Below are 20,879 nucleotides of genomic sequence, written 5' to 3'. Positions count from 1 at the left end.
CACTCTGGAAGTAGTTGTTAAACCCCAAGCACTCACTCAATCACTCTGGAAGTAGTTGCTAAACCCCAAGCACTTACTCACTCACTCACTCACTCTGGAAGTAGTTGGTGTATGCCTAGAACATCTGCAAGTTATACATGTAGTTACAGGTTAATCACAAGAACCTTTGGGTAGTTCATTCAAGTCTTTATCATGGTGAAAATGCTCACCATGAACTAGCAGTAATGTTACATTTTTTAAATTTGTCCACGTTGTCATGTGGCGTGGTGTCCACTGCTCATTTGTAAAATGCTCCACAAACCTGATCTTCTTGCAATATCAAGGATTAAGAGTCATCATCAAAACAATGAATGATGCCTGGCTGCCCCATTTGCATAGTTGTGTCTTCATCAATGAATGACATATCCATTAAGAAATAATTTGCTGTAGGGTCTATTCGGGCAGTGCATTTATGACCATATACATGTAGATCTGTGCATGTTAATATAAATGTAGTAGTTTAGACAACTGCATTTATCAAGTGGCAAAAACCTTATGTGACGTCAGTCTTCACCATATGGTCAGAAAAGGCCAGTCAAGTATCCAGTGTTTTAAGGTAATTTGATTGGTTGTAAAAATTTAGGGACAAAAAAGCATTTTGTCTGACATCCAATTTTCTTGGAAAGTCAGAAATCTGATCAAAAGTTTGCTCTGACATTGTAGTTTTCAGACTTGAACATCACAGGTAAGGAAATGACACAAAAGTTAAATTGCCTGAGCTAATCTGCCTTAACTCACTGTAATAATGAGTGTACATATAAAAAGTACACAGCTGTGCATATCAACTGTTGATAAACTGTTATCAACCCAGCTGAAAACCTTGCAAATCTTACATGTTAATGTCAACTGAATGAAGGTCAACTGAATATTCAGCTAATCGCATACATGAAACATAGACCAAATGTGGACTGCTAAATTTTTTTTGCTTCATAATCCATACAAACAATCCTTTTAAATTGGTCTTATTATATTATTAACTAAGAGTCAATGACATAATGACTTTTCTTTTGCTTTTTGTAATTTGCACAATGCCTTATAAGGTGATTTTTCACTGCAGAAAGGCTATCATGTCTTAACTGACTTCTTCTGACCCTATAAAAATGTTAGTACCAATTAGGTTTGGCAACCTCAGGTGATACCAATATCATGTCTGGCCCATGGACTATAGGGACTACTTTGTCATCATATGACTGAAAAATTGTAAAGCACGATGTTAAACGCCATGCACTCGCTCACACTCACTGATAATGTCTTTATGTTTTTAGAACATACATTTTCTTCTACAATCTTCAGTATATTGAATTTACAAGTTTTCTGATTTTTACATTAATATTTGATTGACATGGATTGTTTTACACATATATTCATGTGTCAATCATCTGGCAAATGGTTATACATTTCAGTGTTGTAGCTGGTTCTTTTGGCTGGCTTGCAAACCAGGAACTGTATATTAAAAAAAACGGAGCCAATTTTCTCAAAACCATGGTCATAATCAGAGCCTAAATTGCTGTTTTTCATAAAACATTTGCTTGGAAATTGCAGTTACATGTACATGTAAGATAATCTTGGCATGTAAGATAATCTTGGCATTTCAGTTGCTTCTTGAGACAAGGTTGATGAACTAGTCATACCACACATAGACATTTCCATCCACCCCCTGTAATTCTCCCTCGGCCGTCTTGTGCGTGGGCTCAGCAAACATCCTGAGCTACATGTATGAATGCTTCATTGTTTTTGTTTTTATAGGAGAACATCTTCACTAGGAGATTGCCTGTTGTCTGAAGGCTTGTCTTGAATGTTTGACAGTTTCTGTAGAGCGCACATGTGCTCTTCGCAAGAGGGATGAAATGCTAGTGTAGATTCATATTGTAAAGGCCGGATCAATTGTTCTGTTGTCAGATAGGCACTTAATGGGAGTTTACCCTTATGTGAAGAATATTTTTGTTTTTTCACTCTGCCTTTATATACTGCACAATGTTGAACAGTAATGAGTAGAGTACTCCATTTTACCTTTCCAGGTTCCAAGCAAACCTCGTTATTAAAGTGAAATCATTCAGCAAAGCAGGAGCTGGATTCAAACTCATTGGTCAAGAACTAGTTTTGTCTTCGCAGGAGAATTTGTTAGAAATCTCGGCCAGTAAGTGCACTATGTAGAGTATAAGTATTGATGAATTCTATACCTATTTTGCACTTTGTTTCCTGCTATTTATATAAAACTGAATATCTAAAAGTTATAGTGCCTTGATCAGGCACCTATTAGCCATTTCCTAAGATAGAATTTTGTAATCAGTATCAGTTTTTAAAAGGATAAGAATGATCTATGGACCCCATTAACCTTGGCATAACAAACCAGTTAATTATGATCTTAACCTTATACTGAGACACTGAAGTATGTGCTACATTTACATTTGAAATGTGCCTTGTTACGTTAAATGTCACCTTTGAAGTGTTTGACCATCTTAATTGTGGTCAAAACCTGGCTTTTTATGAAAGCATGCGCGAAGTACTGTATACAAGAGGGCAGATGATTTAATGCAATACATGTGTATTGTACAGTGTGTCATTAACCAACAGAGTAACTTTCCAAATGTTGGTGGTTTTGTTACCCCCACCCCCACCCCACCTACCTTTTCAGGTTTTCTCTAACAGTGAAAGCAACATATACTGGAATTTTTCCAACCCTTTCGCATGTTTGAAAGGTGTTTATTCAAGCATATTCTGAAGTCATTGCTCTGTGTTCACAGGTAAAATCATACTTCTTGATTGAAACTGCCCAATCCAACCAAGATATTTGTCATTCCAATTTTCTCTATTTTTGATTAAAAATATACATAAATTGCAACAAAAGTTGCTCTTTCATATGCAGAAAGATTAAGAAATTCGGATGTTTATATTGTAAACTAATATTACTAAAGCTAATTAACAATGAGATATATAAATATGAAAATAAATTATTAAATAAACCAACAGAGAATTGTATTTAACAAATAAAAGCTGTCCTAAAGAGTCCTAAAGAACAGACTAACATGGTGAAGAGGGAAGGACACAGGGCTAAGCATTAGGCAGAGGATGCACGATTGAGTTTATCCCACAAAATATCACTCCACTTCATACATTTCACCACAAGATTTACCCTGCCACTTCCATAGAGACATTGGCGGTTAGTAGATAAAGAGAAATATTGGACATCTTTCTGGAATCCATTGTAGTGACCTAATTCTCATCAGCAATGACCTGATTCCTGAAGAATGCCGTAAGAAGAACCAAGAGGGATTAGGGGCCATGTGGGTGAAGGGGGTCTCTTGTGTGGATCACAACACTTATATTGATCCCTAAAGTGTGCCTATGCTCCCCCTAGGAGTTCCCATTCATGTTCTCAGGCTGTAGTTACCTACATATACCATAAAGGTGAAAGTGCTTTCAACTGTTAGAGCATTTATATAGTTGCTAGGTCATGGAAGAAAGGTAATTTTGTGCTAAAATAAGACCCTCTCAAGATCCGCATCACATCTTTGTCAGGGTTATGTTCATGACAGTGTTCATGTTGTGTAGATTACATGTATAATTCAGGGAGTTCCTGTAAGCCTTATCAATATTGCATAGTAATATGTGTGTATTCACACAATTACAGTAGAGCTTATATAAATATTGGCATATCAGGACAACATTCATGTACTGTACATAAAAAGGTACTTTGCGATGTCTGTGGTTTGAAACAAAACTGTATTACACCATCAGGGTTTACTTGATGAATAATTAGCAGCCATGGTCTGAACACATTTGTCCTGTCAACAAATGGCTTCATAGTTTCCTTAGGTGTAAATAAGCATCTACAATAATAATTATCTACAATAGTTCCTTGAGCTTTTCAAATGTTTTGCAAGATGTTCATTCAGACATATTGTGAGGGCATTATTCTGTATTGACTGATAAGATGCTACTTTTTGTGAACCCAGAATCTGTTCAACCCAACTAATGTAGTTGTCACCAATTACAAATTGAAAAGATGCCTAAATCGCACTGAAAGTTGATTTTCATATGCAGAAAGGTCGAGGAATTAGGGTAACTGAAAATAATTTTCACAGTTGGTCAACTTTATAGAAAATAAACACAGTTTCAACCAATCATTGACTATGCATGTGTTTTGAGCATGCAGTTGAACAGTTGTCTGATTTAATGTGTCCGCAATACATTAATGACTGGACACTCAGCTAATACGATATATCACACATGCACGCTTGAGAAAAACGTGTCATGTTGTGTTAGTTTGGCCTGTTGAAAATTCCCAGTGACCTGCAGCCGTTATCAGTCCTTGTGGCACATTGAGATAGACACATTCCACCAGGGTCCAAATTAATGTCAGGATTATTGCCAAGGATTGTGAAACTGGAGAAAGCCAAGAATGCTTTAGATTTGTATAAACATAAAAGATGGGTCCTGTGGATATTAGAAAATTATTTTTCCTCTTTTTCTGCACTAAATCATTTTATTACTACCGTCTGTCCGATATCGTTCTGGGGCATAATGGCTGACTGTTGGGTTTTGCTGGCCTGCTTGTCATTGGCCACAGAAGTCTGTAGTATGGGTAATGGAGTGAAATGAAGATTAGCGTACGACGGGGAAAGTCACTGGTCTGCAAATACCCAAAATGACAGATTCATTTTAAGCTGCCCTTTCTGCGCAAACAAAAGTTCCATCTTGGATGCCAGGGCTCTTCAATCAGAGTACTGTTGATTTTTCGGGTATCCAACTGTGTCAAGAATAACTTTTTTAGGTGAGATTGGAAATGAGAAATTGTGACATTCAGTAAACAAAAGAAGCTTGTAGTGAGCTTGCTGCCTGCCGACTTCATTTACCAGTTTGATGTACATCTCGATCTATATGATCATTTTTTAGACCTTTCATCACAGTAAATACATGTGTACTTACAGAACAAGATGGTCTATCAGAACAGCATATGTTATACTGATTCCGATTACTTGGCACATATGATTTAAATAATATTTTCCAGATTGGTGTTTAATGAGAAAGTGATGACCAAACATATTCTCCTGTGGCAGTTTTTTTTTTTTTTCGAACTGGTCATTATTAAAGTGCCCTGAATCTTCATCTTGTACATGTCAGTTCTATATTATAAAGCTTATAGATTCTTAATATCCATAAATATACCTGTAACTTGCGTGTTGCAGATCAAAGTGCTTCTTGTTTAAACCTTACCATGCTTGTACTTGTACCTTATGTCAGTGTATTTGAATATTGAAATAAAAAATTAATCTTTGTCTTAATAATGTTAGGAATAAATTCCATGGTCAAAGATTTTGATATTTTCTTTCATCAGGTATGCATTGTGCAGAAGAAAGACACCAAAAAGATGTTCGCCATGAAGTATATGAACAAGAGCATGTGCATAGAGAAGGATGCCATTCGGAACGTGTTCCGCGAAGTGGAGTTGTTAATGATCCTGGATCACCCATTCCTCGTCAACCTGTGGTTCACCTTTCATGACGAGGAGGACATGTTCATGGTGGTTGACCTGTTGCTAGGCGGGGACCTTAGATACCATATCCAGCAGGAGCTGAAGTTTGAGGAACCCCGTGTCAAGCTGTACATCTGCGAGATTGCCCTGGCACTGGAGTACCTGCAGAGTAAACATATTGTCCACAGGTTAGTCAGTAAAAATGGTTACATTTTATAGAGGTATTTATAAGTCCTCAACTGTACCCAAGGGGGATTATACGTGTAAGTTTACCTCTCGTCTGACAGTCCTTCCATCACGAAAACATTTTTCAAAATGGTTCATTATATTCTGAATTGAAAACACAACTTCACTCAGATTAGTTGCTGATGAAGATCATGTTTTGGACCATTTCGTCCATTTTCAATAAAGTTATGAGCATTGTGTCTATTGTGACATTCGTATAGCTATTTTATTCTGATGGCTCAAACCAGTAGGGGCATGGATTGTGAAGAACATATGTCCAGAATTCTTGTTGTTGGGAATGTAGTATGACCTACCCTTACACCAAAATGACATACATGTGTAGTCTAGTTCAGCATCACCTGTATATGGTACACATGCTGACTTGTTCTAGATGGAATTCTTGGAAAAAATTTTAAAAAAACGATGGTAAACGGTTATTGTTTTTTCATTGAGTTTGAAAGGAGTTGAGAATGTCACCAACAAAGGTCTGTACTACTTCTGGGGGCATAGATAACTCTGTATAAACTAAAAGGCCTTAAAACGATTTATTATAGGATTCGATCAATAAAATGAAAACAAAAACCACTGAAACTGTTTTTCCGTCTGCGTCCAAACTGTGCATAAGTTTCCTGCCCAGATCCCTGTCCTGTTTTACAGAGGTCACAATCAATGTAACTGTATTTTTAATATTTATTTGTTTATTTGATTGGTGTTTTACGCCGTACTCAAGAATATTTCACTTATACGACAGCGACCAGCATTATGATGAGAGGAAACCGAGCAGAGCCCCGGGGATACCCACGACCATCTACAGGTTGCTGAGAGACCTTCCCACGGAGAGGAAGCCAGCATGCGTTGGACTTGAATTTAGAGCGACCGCAGTGGTGAGAGCTGCTGGGTCATTACGCTGTGCTAGCACGCTAACCAACTGAGCCACGGAGGCCCCCACAATCAATGTTTCTGGATATCTAGACTAATCACGTGATTGAATTGAGCCATTTGTAGGACGAAAGATACAGGGAAGCATTCCACAATGTAATCATAAAATTTAGTATTGGCGTACGTCATTCAGTAGAAATGTTAAATCAGATGTAAATCAGGTGTAACGACACAGTGGTGTCCTCCTCCACCTGTTCATCGGGCTGTAGTACATGAGCAGGAATTGATGTATTTTAGAGTGATATTTGTCATCCAGAGATAAAGTATTAGTCTTATCAAGGAAATGGTGCCTGTATGTGTATATCAGGTATATGTATGTGGGATATATATAGTATTGTTCCTCCAGTCACAGTACATGAGTTCACATTTTCACATTTGGAACGTAAATTTAGCTGCGTGGTAAGCATTGAGTAAGCACGGTTTGGTTGCATGTTCATTGGCTTAAAAATTAGCAAATTCTAGCTCTTATCAGCATGCTGAGAGCTTGTTTATGTTCCAGAGAGTGACCTGCTTGACTGTGCTGTACACTGAACCAGCTGTAAACTTGTGTATTGAAAAATTACAATAGACAATACAATAGTATTTAAACAGTCAAAGTTTAAGCAGAACATTGCAAGTGATGTTTAAAAAGGATGCCAATAAACCAACATCTTTGTCAATTTTTTTGATTATTATTTACAACATAGTGTCATCTGTATAATCAGGTATACCCCAAAATTTGCTGAAAATGAAAATTTTTAAAATAAATAAATCCGTCAGATCCTAATTTCAGAAACCACAATGCGTGTAGATACCAGACTTTAAAGGGTTATTTTGTAAGCAGGTACGTTTAATCTGAGCTAATGCTCCACTTACATTGCCTTGAGCAACGAGGTCCAAGTTTAAACTGAAGAGGTATACCCAAGTGACTTGTCGGGTGATCTAAAACATTAGCTTAGACAATTTCAGAACCTCATCTCATGTCCTCCCACATTATCAACTCTGTAATCTTATCTTGGATTCACCATGGCTCTGTGTCATTTAGAGAACGACTGACCATATGTTAAGCAGGAAGATTTCGATCTGAATTAAAGGTTTACGCAGGGTAAATACAGTCCAGACAGATCACTGCAGAGGCCCTTGTGTGGATTGCTCATCACCTGCATCCCCACCCTACCTCTTCTATTCCTACAAGGCAAACAGAGATACCCACAGATTGCGAATCGCTATCTTGGCTTTTTGACTGTCTACAATTCTTCCGTCAGGCTTCTTTTAAGATGTTACAACCCTTCATCTCAGATGTGTCTTATGTTCCACTCCAGATAGGCTTGTTGTCTATAGCCTGCTTTAATATAGGGAACAGAGCCACCGGCTTTCATCTCTCTAAGGGCAATAAAATCCTGACTTTATTAAGGAATTTATTTATTAAGCAGATGGTTTATTGTGTCAGTATCTCAAAGCCTAAGCATACTGACTGTTTTTGATGGTATTGGTCATTTGTCTTAACACGAAGCATTCTACTGTTTAGATTAGTTCCCTGGTGTAAAAAGAGTACAGAATGAAAAACCAATCAAATAAATAAATGCATTTGCTTCTCTTGTCTCATCTGCCAGGTTTGGGGCTATTGTGCTTCACCAGGTAAAGATTTGCTATGGAAGGTACATGTATAGATATTTTTACATGGATTGTAAGATGTACACCTACATGTAGAAGCAGTAAAGTTCTGGTGAAACCATTATCCTGTGGCAATGTCTGGCTGACATTAAGCATTGCATGACAATTAATAAACAACGTAACAAAACCGTAAAGGTATAGCCAGAGCTAGAGGACAATCAGATATGTCTGAAGAACCCATTCACTATTTCTGCGCCCTAATATTGTGCCCATGACGGGCACAGTTTGTGTGATTCTGGGAGTTCTATTGAGTTTTATAAATTACTAAGATGTGTTTGGGAGGTACGATGATATCCTACCAGAAAAATGCATGTACAATTTCAGTACAAAAAGTTATATTTTATCACATATATTGCCCTTAAAGTAGCACCTTTTGGCCTTTTTATGTCATTTACTATAATTGTATTTATTACTGAATGGGCCAGTGACAGTCATGACTGACTATATATGTTTCCTGACCACTTGCAATACACATTGCATTTCAAGGGACGTTAGTTTGCACATAATTAAAATACACTCCTGCACGTATATAATTATAAGTATATAAAAAATTCTTATGCAGTCTTATAAAACAGATTGAACTAATTGTGTATATGGAGGCATGGACTTGCATGCACACTATATCATTTGAATCCTTGGAATGTAAAGAGATAGATGGTCGTGATGATTATGTCAGCTTCAGATGTGAAATAACAGGAATTATGTGGTCATGCATTAAAGAACATCATTGAGGGGACAACAAATAGACATTACAGATAAATTTCGACAAGATCAAAGGGAATAACATGTGCACAAAGAAAGTTCCCATTCACGATTGAAACAGTTCCAAGGCAAGTATTTACAGAAAGCCTGCTTTCCTCAGTGTTTATTATCCATGAAGGTTTGTGTGCAATTTTCTCTATAGATAAAACACAGTGGAAGTCATTGTGAACAAACATGTAGTTTGTCTATACACAGCCCAAAGGGCTTTTATCAGCTTGTAAAATGGGCCAATGGCTGGTCCTGGGTTGTCTAGATACAACCATTGATTTGATTTAAACGTGAACAGTTTCTCTGAACACTTGGAGGTGTGCTAATGGCCTTGCGTTTTATGCGCGGTAATGTTAATGTTACTGCTGACAGATAGCTTTGTTGACTGTCTCAGGGTGCATTTCCCTTTTGCCAAGTCATTTTATACAAAGCTTTGATTGATGTCTGAGTTTAGTTGAAGGTAGCTGTTTTGATGTGCACCAGGGAAACCTGCAAAGAACCATTAAAAGACACTATCTCCTAAGACAAAAAGCTTTTTGATCAGCAGGAGAAATCATTCCTCGTGGCCATTCCAAGTCTGTTACCATATGGCTTGAGTTCAGTTAAAATTATTCTTTATGTTGAAATGGATGTTTTGTTGATAGTGGCAGATTGTGGTCTTCCTCACTGAATCCATTTTGTTTTGTTTATAGATTCTGGTTGTGGGAGGAAATCTGTGAAGCACAAAGTAGCCAATTAAATAACTATCAGCAAAGTTGAAGTTGTGTAGTTTGATACTGTTATTCTGCATAAATTGACAGCCATGATAAAGCTACTTGTATTATGCATTCTTGAAGATACAGACATTTTATAATAGCTGGTTATTATGTCATAATGACTTTTTTTGCTGCACTAATCTACAAGTTTTTCTGTCAGTTGGTGGTGGTCAGTCAGTCATTCAGTCAAATTTTATTTTGCCTATATATTGTTCCCAAGTAACCCCTGTTAGCTCTTCATAAAGTTGTTCCAAATGATTTCCATCTGGAGAGTTTTGGTTCAAAACAAAGTGACTGTGTCATCTCATTATATACCTAATAAGATTGTCTTTTCTTGATCTTAGTTGCCAGGATTCCAGTGCTATGAACCACTAAATTCTTCATGATAATGTTTTATGGCTTCTTGCAGCTGCAGCACATACAGTCCACTTTTATATGCCATAAGTTTTATGTGAAATAAAGGCCATCACTTTGTTAGAAAGCCTTGAGTCATTACCGGCCCAAAAATATAATTGGCCAACTGATTGGCCATTTTACAAATGCACCAGGGAACGGAATTTTTGTTGCAGATTTGGAATGTGTCCTATATTGCAGGCTGTCACTTTCTTCCCATTTATCTTAGAATGAATTAATAGAATGTAAATACCCTAAGCTCTCAAGAGTCCAAAAGCCTTCTGGATGCAGTCAACATCAAAGCAAGATTTGGATGTAAGTGATAGAACAGTTCAAATCATGTTGACATCTGTTATTTGAAGATCTGAAGATGCGTTGCCAGAAGGTGGGGATCAGAGAATTCAGTCTTGTGTTTATTAAATGGTTATATTCTGAGGTAATATTATTGCCAGTAGGTGAAGACATCCTTGAATTTGAGAAGTCATAGTATCGATCAATTCTGTGCACCTGTTATATACATGTGTATATGTAACCAAAAGAGAGCTTCAGCTAGCTTCTCAAAGAAGCTTTCTGGTAAGAAAAGTGTCATAAGTTCTCACATCCAAATATCCTGTTAAAGTGCATGTTAATTGGTCTTAACTATTATGATACAACTTCTGATATTGTATTCAGCACAAGGTTGACTAGCATTTCAAATTTCCTGAAACATGTATTAAATTATTAAAGACGCAAGGTATCTTCTTTGGAATGTAAATAATCTGGATTTATTCACTGTAGGACAAACAAACCAGTATGGCTATGGCTATGTTAAAGCATTACTTTTAGCAAAATTTAGCAAACTTTTTGCATTTTGTGCAAATCTTTCTGACATGTGATACATGGATTTTACATGGGCGCAAGCAGTTTCAGGTCAAAATGTAAAAAGAAGTAAAAGTATGCATAATACATTACAGCTAATCATGATGTTACATATAATATATATGTATATACATATATATATATATATATTTGACATTACACATACATGTGTGTGCGTCAGGTGGTGTTTTATTGCTGAAGTCATACTGAATACTGATGTGGAACACAGTCTCGTAGATTCCTGGTGAGAATCTTCCATAAAGCGCAGTAATAAGCCTGAGAAGAAGTGGCAATAAGAGATCAAACCACAGGAAGCTTACAGGTCAATTTGCTCACGAAGACCTGCTCCTTCCAACTGTTCATTTCTCACTATTAAACCATTGTGTTCCAGTTCACCAATTATACTTAGCAAGATTGCTTTCGGAAGTGCCACTGCACAATTTATGTAGGTCTCCAGAAACACTGGGGAAACGATCTCGCCCTTGTGTAATTTGGAAAGGCTATCTGCTAAGAACCACCTTTTTAAGCTCTTACAGTATCAGCCAGTTTGTCTTGGAACCCGCTTGTCTTGGAACCCGCTTGTCTTGAAATGCGCTTTATATTGTGGCCCTTGGCTATGACTACAGTCTGTGAGCTTGATGAAAATTTTGTTAACGATTTCTGGCCGTTGCTTGGAATATTCGTAAAAAGCAGATTATGTGACCAAGTTGTTTTGCCGAAGGAGATTTATAAGGTCACAAATCGAAATCATGCTTTTAATTTTGTGAAGGGAAAACACTGATTGCTTGAACAGCAACTTTGGGTAAAAGCTGATGAAGATTTAATCAGGAGTAATGTAAATGTATACAGAAATATTTTTGGGTTTATTGTTGATGACCAGTTCTTTGTGCATGAAGTCGAGCACAACCTGAACAGTTTAAAACTCCTGCTAAGATGTGAAATTTTTGTTGTAACCATTACATAGTTGTGATGTTCATTTGATAAGGACTTGTCCATCTTAAGTCTTAAGGCTAAAAATGTTTTAAGCCGATTACCTGACATCATATATCAAGTATTTGACATTTATTTTGGTACAGATATTAGTAGTAGCAAAAAATTACATTTCTCTATCAGTTTTTTTTTTTTGGTGAAAATTAGAGATATAAATATGTTGTTCATAAGATGGACTAATCTTGTGAAAAAGGAACTAAATATTCCTGCTATTCCGGTGTATATTGGTTAAAAAGAGCAGACCAGGTGCCCCAAAAATTATTTGGTGTGTGTTTTATGCTATAATCATGAAGTTTTCACCTAAAAAGTTAGTTAGGTTTATGGGTGGACTAAATACATGTACGTTTTGTCAGGTACCTGAAAATATTTTTGATTGAATGCCACAGCCTATTATTAAAAACTGGCAAGAGCTGTATTTATAAAGCCATGTAGCAACCAAATGGTTTGAAAGCAATAAGCCGTGGCTAGGCCATCGCTTAAGACACATAAGAGCCACATAAGAGCCACATAAGAAACCTTAAGCATTTTAAAATCCGTAAATTATGAGAAGATACTATTGACCAAAGTACTGATCATCCTAATTATATTATCTACTGATAAAACATGTGATTGTTGAAGCACAAGGAAGTCATTGCTAAATAATATAAGGGTAATGCTAGTGTTATTTAAATGATCATTAGGTTTGTATTGACAATACATGTACCTGATTTTTCCTCTCACATGTCCATTAATGGCTGTTTAAATGATTCACTGTCCAGGAAGGGAAAGGTCTGCATCTGCTGTCTTTCTAGTCAAGAGTATCAATTTTGGCATTGATTTCACATTTTTCATACATGTGTAAATGCTAGGTACCTTTCTTTTATCACCATGAATTATGAGGTTTGATACATGCTAATGCACAAAATTTGACAGGTTGATTTAAAGTATGGCCTTATTACATATAATCTATTGGGTTTTCTCTGTAGAGGGTGGGTGAAGGAAAACCGATATAGTCATTAAATAACTTAAAGGGTTTTTTGCTAAGACATTGCCTTGATTTTCCAAGAAACATTTGTTGTGGAGTAACATTTTATTAGGATGTGACTCAGAGGAAATTAGCAGAAAATTTATTGTTAGTTGATGTTATTATGGGTATGTCTGATCAGACGAACCATAACAGAAAAAATAAGTAATTCTTGTCTGTGAAAACATTTTCATGGTAATCATCTTTAAGGACCAGACCACATAGAGTCTGTGCATACATGAGTTCTTTACCATTGCCAAGGGTCAAGACGTACTAGACTTCCACCTGACTTGTTAGGTCTCAATAAATTTCCCCTAGTTAATATCGAAGGCCATTATTCCAATGCCAGTGGCAATGCTTCCCCGAAGGAAACCAGCTTAATCTTTGATAGACTTGAGGCTGACGGAGATCCGGCAGTCGTGCGGCCGTATTGGCCAGTCCACCGGACATGCAGGCCTGAAGACAGTGAGCAAGGAAGAATCATGGTCCTGTGGCCACACGCAGCCAACATTTTCCTGGTAAATGACCATCACCTCCAGCCCTTGTAAAAATGAGCTTCCACCTCCCCATTTCCTGTGAAGTTAGGCCTCCAGATGGGCAAGGCTAAGAGTCTCCCATGGGTAATTATTGTGCCATTTTAACAACATTACTGAGAAATTTCCAGAAATAGGTGTGTAATTTTGACATTTTGGAAAGATCTATTTACGTGTTTGTGGCAGGTGTGTACATTTGACATTTTTTGTTGGTTGCATGGGGACAGAAAGAATATTGCAGACAAAAAAACATATGATATTTCTTAATAGGTAGATTTGTGATTGCCAGATGAATGACAGATATGTACATATTACCAGTATAATGAAATCAGAGTTGAACTATTAAGTGCAACTATTAATATCTCCAAGCAATTTTTTTTATAGAGATGGTGAATATAGATTCAGATTAAATAACCTTGTGTTTACTGATGCCATTCCTTTTGTGAACAACTTTTACCGTCCATTACTTCTGTATTCACAACCCAACTTCTGGAAGCTTCTCATAGTGATGCACTGAAGTATTGAACGTTTCATATATGTCAAATATAATGATGTTATGGACACAATACATTGTCTAGTGACCAACATAAAGTGCATGTACATGATGCTTGTTGTATGTCACTTGTATCCGAAACACGAATAAATCAATAAAATTATGAGAATTTTAGAGGTTTTTTCTTTGCTCAGTCACTTGATCGCTTAACTGCAAGGCTAAATTTGTCAACACGCACAACTGTAGCTTAACGCTTGCTATGCTGTGCTGGCCAATTCACAAAAGAGGAAGTAATGTTTTTGGTACAGACAGTTTTAATGAAATCAATACTTCCTAAGTTAACGAAGCAGACACATATGGGGCTATTAAGTGGTCTGGTCTACATGGCATGTAAAAGTTAAGAATCACTTATCGGCACTATGCGTCAAAAGCCCATTGTGTAATAATGTTTCCTGGTCTGGCAGAGTTACCCTGGCAGAGCCTGTGAGCTGCCTACGATGTTCTGGGCAATGGGAGAAGTTCAGTCACCCATCAAGTATTGATATGCAGTGAACCACACCACACACAGCTTTGTGGCATGAAAATACTTCTGAGATATTTAACCCATCTTGTGTTTATTGCTTTCGGTTGAATTTCAAGAACAGTGTAGCTGATGATTTTCAAAATTTTAATTATTTTGCAAATCATAGTTCCTCAGTTAGAGATACCTTGCGTTGTATGGCTGGAATGCAAGTCAGATTGTGTTTGTGGGTGTCTAAGAAAAACTAATTAATTTGAAATGCTTAGCAATCAATGATGCCAATGTATTGTTGTGAGTGCTTTTACCTGAAGAATGATTCTGCCCTGTTCCCTCGTTCTCATTTTCTTTTAAAGCTCCAAAGGCTCCATTACTAATTCCCTGTAATTGAAGCTTTGTTAACAAGGGAAGATTGGGCAGAATGCTGGGCATGGAATGGAGCTAGCTTGTGTAGTAGGTTTGCAACACAATAGTGAACATCGATGTGTTATCTCAGTCTGCAGTAAGACTGGTATTGATCAGCCGTTGCGGCAGAAAACAGAGCTATTAGTTCCCACCAAATGAAGCAGTCTGTCCTGGCAGTTGGCCACACTGTGTCTAAGTAGATTAAAATGTTTCTTGGGGAGTATCTTGTTACAAAGTGCTTACAGGTACGTATACATATACATGTAGGCTCACTAGATTTTACATGTATTCTGCATTGGTTTTTGTGAAGATTGTATGGACATACATGTAGCTCATATACACATACACATCAGTCAGCAGCAACTATGTCTGTGTGTATATATACACTGTAAGTCTGTAAGCTGACCCTTATCAACCTACTGATTGAACGTTATAAGATGAATGTATATGACAGAAATTTTCTCCATGACAAAGTTACTCAAGTTGGCTGATTCAGAGGGTAAGATGTGTGGAAGGTATGATAATATCCTGCTGGGAAAAGGTTAGCTTCAACACCAAAGCACTATTTTCTGACTTTTATTTGCCTTTTCAAAAGTTCACTTTTTAGGCAAATTTTTTGGGCAAATGCAGTATGTATTCATTTGGTTGTTTTTAATTTTCACTGATGTACAATGGCAGCTAATTGGTGGAGGATACTGCAATTCTCAGAGTAAACCCTAGACCTCATCTCTTTCACATATGCCATATTGGTGGAAGGCTAGTGCATGAGCTTCAGCAAACTGGTGCAGACTCACACAAGAGAGCATCCTCAACCACTTTTGCCACCCAAGCGCCTGAGAACAATGAAAGACGAGTTAAGAGGCAAGCACTGTGATTACTCGATCTTGATGGAGCATCACGCTGATAATATTATGTGTACTATTAAATCTGAAAACACTTAGGATTCATGTTGTGTGTTTACATTTATCCCCTTAATTAGGCCTGGTTGTAACTTGCTGTTGTTAGAAAATAGGTTTACATCATTAGATTATTATCCCATTAATTGTGCCAAACCAGTAATGTATAATCAGAAAAATTTATTAGATTTGTACTACTACAGGGTACTGTACAGCTGTCAAGGGTAGCATTACTTAGTTTTCTATCTCACTTGACACCAATGATCATTAACCAAAGAACCTGAGCATTTTCCAAAAGATCCTGACAGGTCTGCCCAAGATTTTGAACATTCTGCCAAGAATCCTGAGCATTTTTCCGAAAACCTTGACAAGTCTACCAAAGATTTTAAGCATTTTGTCAAAGACCTTAAGAAATCTACCAAATATTCTAAGTATTCTAAAAAAGATCCTGAGCATTTGCTCAAAGACCTTGTGAAGTCTACCAAAGATCTTGAGCATTTTGTCAAAGACCCTAACAAGTCTGCCAAAGGTTCTGAGCATTGTGACAAAGATCCTGAACTTTCTAACCCATGTTTGCAGACTAATGTAAAGGGTGTTGTTGTGTACTGTAACTCCATACATTGTTGTAAGAAGTTAATCGTTCACGAAGTAGTGCTTGTTTGGTTACAGTGCAGTAGAATAACCATACACACACAGCTACACTGTACATGTAATGTCTGGAATCTGTCCACACATCCTTAAGTGGATTCTCAGATGGACATTACCCTGTGCTGTTCTTTATCCCAACAGGGGATCGTGACTTCACAACAGTGACTGATCTTTAAAGGTTAGACAACCCATTTCCATCTAATCACTGGAGCCCAGAAATGCCCCATGGAAAACCAAAGTGTACAAATATGGCAGTATAACGAACATCATTGTGAACAGATCATCAGTTGGATGAGACTGTATCTCCACCAGGAATCATGAGTTCACTGTGATTCTGCATCATGAGTTTAGACAACTCACAGTGATTTTATAATTGATTTATAATTTTATTGTAATAATAGTAATAATAACTTATTTGTATGAAAGGTCACAGGCCCAGATATAAGAAGTGTACAAATATCCTGCAGTTAAATGTACACTGGGTATTTTATAATGGAAACGTGTAATCATTTATGATCGTCGTCCAGAAATGTTTTTAGAAATCACAGCTTTCAATTGTAGATGTCACTACCATGGTTAGCCCATTGTGAACACTGCTACATGTCCAAGTAAAGGATCATGATTTCTCTGTGGTGGATATTTGAGAATAGACCACCTATTGTGATTTTCACACAGTCTAGAAATATTTCTCTGAAAATAAAAATGAACAATTCAAGGTTGTGGTGGATATTTGAGAATGGACAAACAATAGTGATTTCCAGAGATGTTCTGTCTGTAGAACTGTAGCCTGGAAGTGCTTATGACCCTAGATTAAGCAGATTCTCAGGTGGACACAACCCTTCATTGCTGAATTTCCCAACAGAGGATCAGGGGTTTGACCAGTGAATGGTGCCAGGATTGGATTTCCCAAGTCATTAGAGCTTGAGCCCAGAGATGCTTCATGGATTGAAGACTTTTTCTTCTCAAGAGCAATGCATTGTTGGAATCACAGCAGATAGCACAAAATTGTTCACTTCATTGCACCGTATAATGACCTGATCTTTGAGGTCGTCATTGAGTTCCCAGCAGGAAAAGCACTGCCCAAGTTCAAGCAAAAATGGAACAGAATAGAGAGTCCAGTTCTCACATGGAATATACAAAGCATTTATGGTTAGAGCAAGCAAATCAGCTTTCACTAGCAATGGAGATTCTTAGAATTTATTGATAACAATTAAGCAAAGTTGCGCATTTTATTGATTGAAATCATAAAACAACTTACAGGATCTAACATATGCCACAAAGAGAGATATATACATGCCACATACAGGACCCGTTGATATATTCCTATCCATGTAAGGATATTTCACAGTGTCAGATTAAAACTGTCGCTCTTCTTAAGAAATCAGCATGACAAGTTACTAATGTGGTCTTTACACAATTACAAATACAAGTCCAGACAAGATACTATTTATGTGGGTGTGGCCTATTGGTACATGTGTGATCAGAAAATATAGGTAATTACATTTGGTTCAGAACCTTGCTTAAAATTACATATATGTAAAAACTGTTTAGGCTTAAATTTGGACAGTTTTCTTAATGAAGACACAGTGTGACTTCTTAAGATTGGAAAGTCCAATATCCGGATCATTATTATTAAGTTAGTTCCAGTTGAAGGAGATACAGTAAATTATCTAGTTCCAGACGCTGTCCAGACTTTTGCTTCCAGGATGGAGCCATCTACTGTGGTGAGTTTTACAACCAAGGGTTTCTCACTGACCGTGTCCTGTTATTCTTCAAAAGAGTTTATGGTGAGGTGAAGTTTTCTCAGACACTAATCTTGTTTAGAGTGATGAGGCTTTAAGCTTTAGTTAACCCCCTGGGTACATTACAGCAGTAAACAGTTTGCCTGACCATTCTTGGTTAATGGCACATGCTGGTATTTGCTCGTAAATCCCATGTGATTATTGTTGTTGGTGTCTCTAAAGTTCCCCCAATGGTTTACGGCCAGGGTTTGCTACTCAACAGCATCAAGATAAGGCTTGACTTCCTTATTCCTAAGACTGTGACATGGGCAGTGTACAGATCAAGACCATAGGTTAAACAATCTATGAACAATTATTCGATAAGCAGCAACAAGGTAGCCTGACCATTAACACTTGAGTCTTTAATACTCTGGGTGTAACCCAGATTCACAGAGCTGGAGATCCCGCCTACCTCGTTTATGAACAAGCTTATTATTCTCTGATGGGTGAATCTCTGTGGAAATACCAGGCTCCAGTATTGAACCCCCCTGACCCATTTCTATTTGACAGTTTGATCGGTGAAATCAGTAATGATAATACGGTCATTATTTTCCCTGCACAGAGCTGTAATAAGGCTCATAGTCCGGCAGCATTAAAGTCTTCCACTCAGCAGGAAGTTTTTGGGTGGTGTTATTCCCGTGGAAACCAACTCAGCTTGATCATGATGAAGACTTTGATTGTTGAATCCAGTAATGATGATAGAGTCATTATTTTTTCCCAGTAATGATTATAGAGTCATTATTTTCTCACACTAACATACAGAAGCCTTCGTCTCGAGCATACAGTCTGGAACACTCAGCATTAGGGCCTAGGACATGGCCTGTTAGATTTTTTTTTTTTCTGACAAAGACTGTGTGACGGTTAAACTCTCAGTTTCTCTCTGATCTGAACTTTGCTGCAAGCCAAGAGGAAGGAAAAAAACACAAATTTTCAAATTTTATTTATAGTCCGTGCAATTTGTGTTGAAGGAAACGGATGCTATTTAATCTGGAATCCTGAATGTGATCCTGCTGGCAGACAGTGTGTTGTCACCATATTGATTCCACCCACCATCCCTGCTTGGCTGCAACAGCCAGCTTTCATGATCAAATTATATTGCCGGAAATTGTGTCAGAGCTGGTTCTTTTTGTCTCTGTACGGACACAAAACAAGAGACAGTGCCTAATGTAAGGCAAGTGCCTTGTGCAGGCAAGCTTTATGCCTTCAAAAGCCAACAGTCTCATAAGCACAATGCTCAAAAAAGCCTCAAGGCAATATATGGTTATCTAGAAAAGCTCTGTGAAATTATATTGATGTCTTCGAATTGAAAGCTTTTGCATTCTTTTCAAAGACAGCTAGCTCACTCTTTCCCAGTGCATATATCATTCAGTTCATTTAGTGTATTTTTGGTGAGTTATTAACGTGAAGTTGTATCAGTCTGTTAGTGTTGATGGTTTTGATGACGCAATGAAGATAATCGATGCTGAATTGTCTTACTTCAAATCGTAGGTATTTGTAACTTCTCTAAGCACATGACTATGATAGTGTGATGTGTCAGTTATTGTAGTTCACAGCCATGTCCTAAGTGTTCAGTCCACATGACTTAGATAATGTGTGACAATGCAGATCGTTGCTGAGTCTAATTTAAAAATTTTTTTTTTTTTTTTGATGAATTGTATTTTTAGAATAATTAATATTATTTTGTACATTATATCATTCATAGGTCATTAACTACAGGTAAATGAACAAAGACATATTCACAATGGCTGAAACATTCTGCAAAAAGTTGATATTATCTTACACTAAGGCCCCTCATTAAAGTGAATAATCATTGATAACATATAGGATGTCAAAATTTGGCAGAACAAATTGGTAGATAAAAAGAGTGACTAATCAACTGACCGCTAGACAGGAAGAGCTACATGTGGGTGTAACTAAAAATTCAAATGTTCAATTGATGAATTAAGATATGTGTACATAGAAAGTACATGTAATACTGTAATTCTTTAAAACCTTTTTGCATGTTTTCAAAGTGTTTATTCAAGCATATTTGGAAGGCATTATTTTGTGTAGACTGTAGATTGAAATTGGTCAATCCAACCAATGTAGTTTTGTCTCTAAAATCGAATCATAAATGTGCATAAATTGTACTGAAAGTTGCTCTTTCATATTCGAAAAGGTTGAGGAATTAGGGTAAGTGTTTAACAAATGGCCATTTTTTTTTTACTGTGTATGACCTCAGTTTTGGTCCATGACTTACTCATTTTGCCTGATTCTGAGAACTTTATTAGTCTTAGGGTTTGAAAATAGGTTTGTTTGGAAAGTATAACTTTATATCTTACTGGAAAATTTAAGTTCAGCAACAAAAGTAGTATTTTATCACTTTTATTTCCCTCTAAACAAGTACAAGCTTTGGGGGACAAATTTTTCAGGTATATAGGGTAGGCACACACATACATGACATCCATGCAGTGATGGTAGGATAGTAGCTGTTGAATTGGTTAACCTGATGACGCTGGTTTTGATTGGGTCATTCTCAGCAGCAT

General features: G+C 37.1%; 1 protein-coding gene across 1 annotated transcript in view; it reads left to right on the top strand.

Moving 5' to 3' along the window:
• LOC135466553 (serine/threonine-protein kinase 32B-like) overlaps positions 1 to 20,879 on the top strand; it is a 76,431-nt gene that overhangs the window by 37,755 nt on the left and 17,797 nt on the right. The window contains exon 4 of the mRNA XM_064744101.1: positions 5,378 to 5,703. Within this exon, the coding sequence (XP_064600171.1) occupies positions 5,378 to 5,703 (326 nt within the window). The remainder of the gene's footprint in view (positions 1 to 5,377; positions 5,704 to 20,879) is intronic.

The sequence above is a fragment of the Liolophura sinensis genome, chromosome 6 (genome assembly GCF_032854445.1).
Source record: "Liolophura sinensis isolate JHLJ2023 chromosome 6, CUHK_Ljap_v2, whole genome shotgun sequence".
Classification (NCBI taxonomy): Eukaryota; Metazoa; Mollusca; class Polyplacophora; order Chitonida; family Chitonidae; genus Liolophura; species Liolophura sinensis.
The sequence above is the reverse complement of the archived record's forward strand: the minus strand, read 5'-3'. Positions and strand labels throughout refer to the sequence as shown.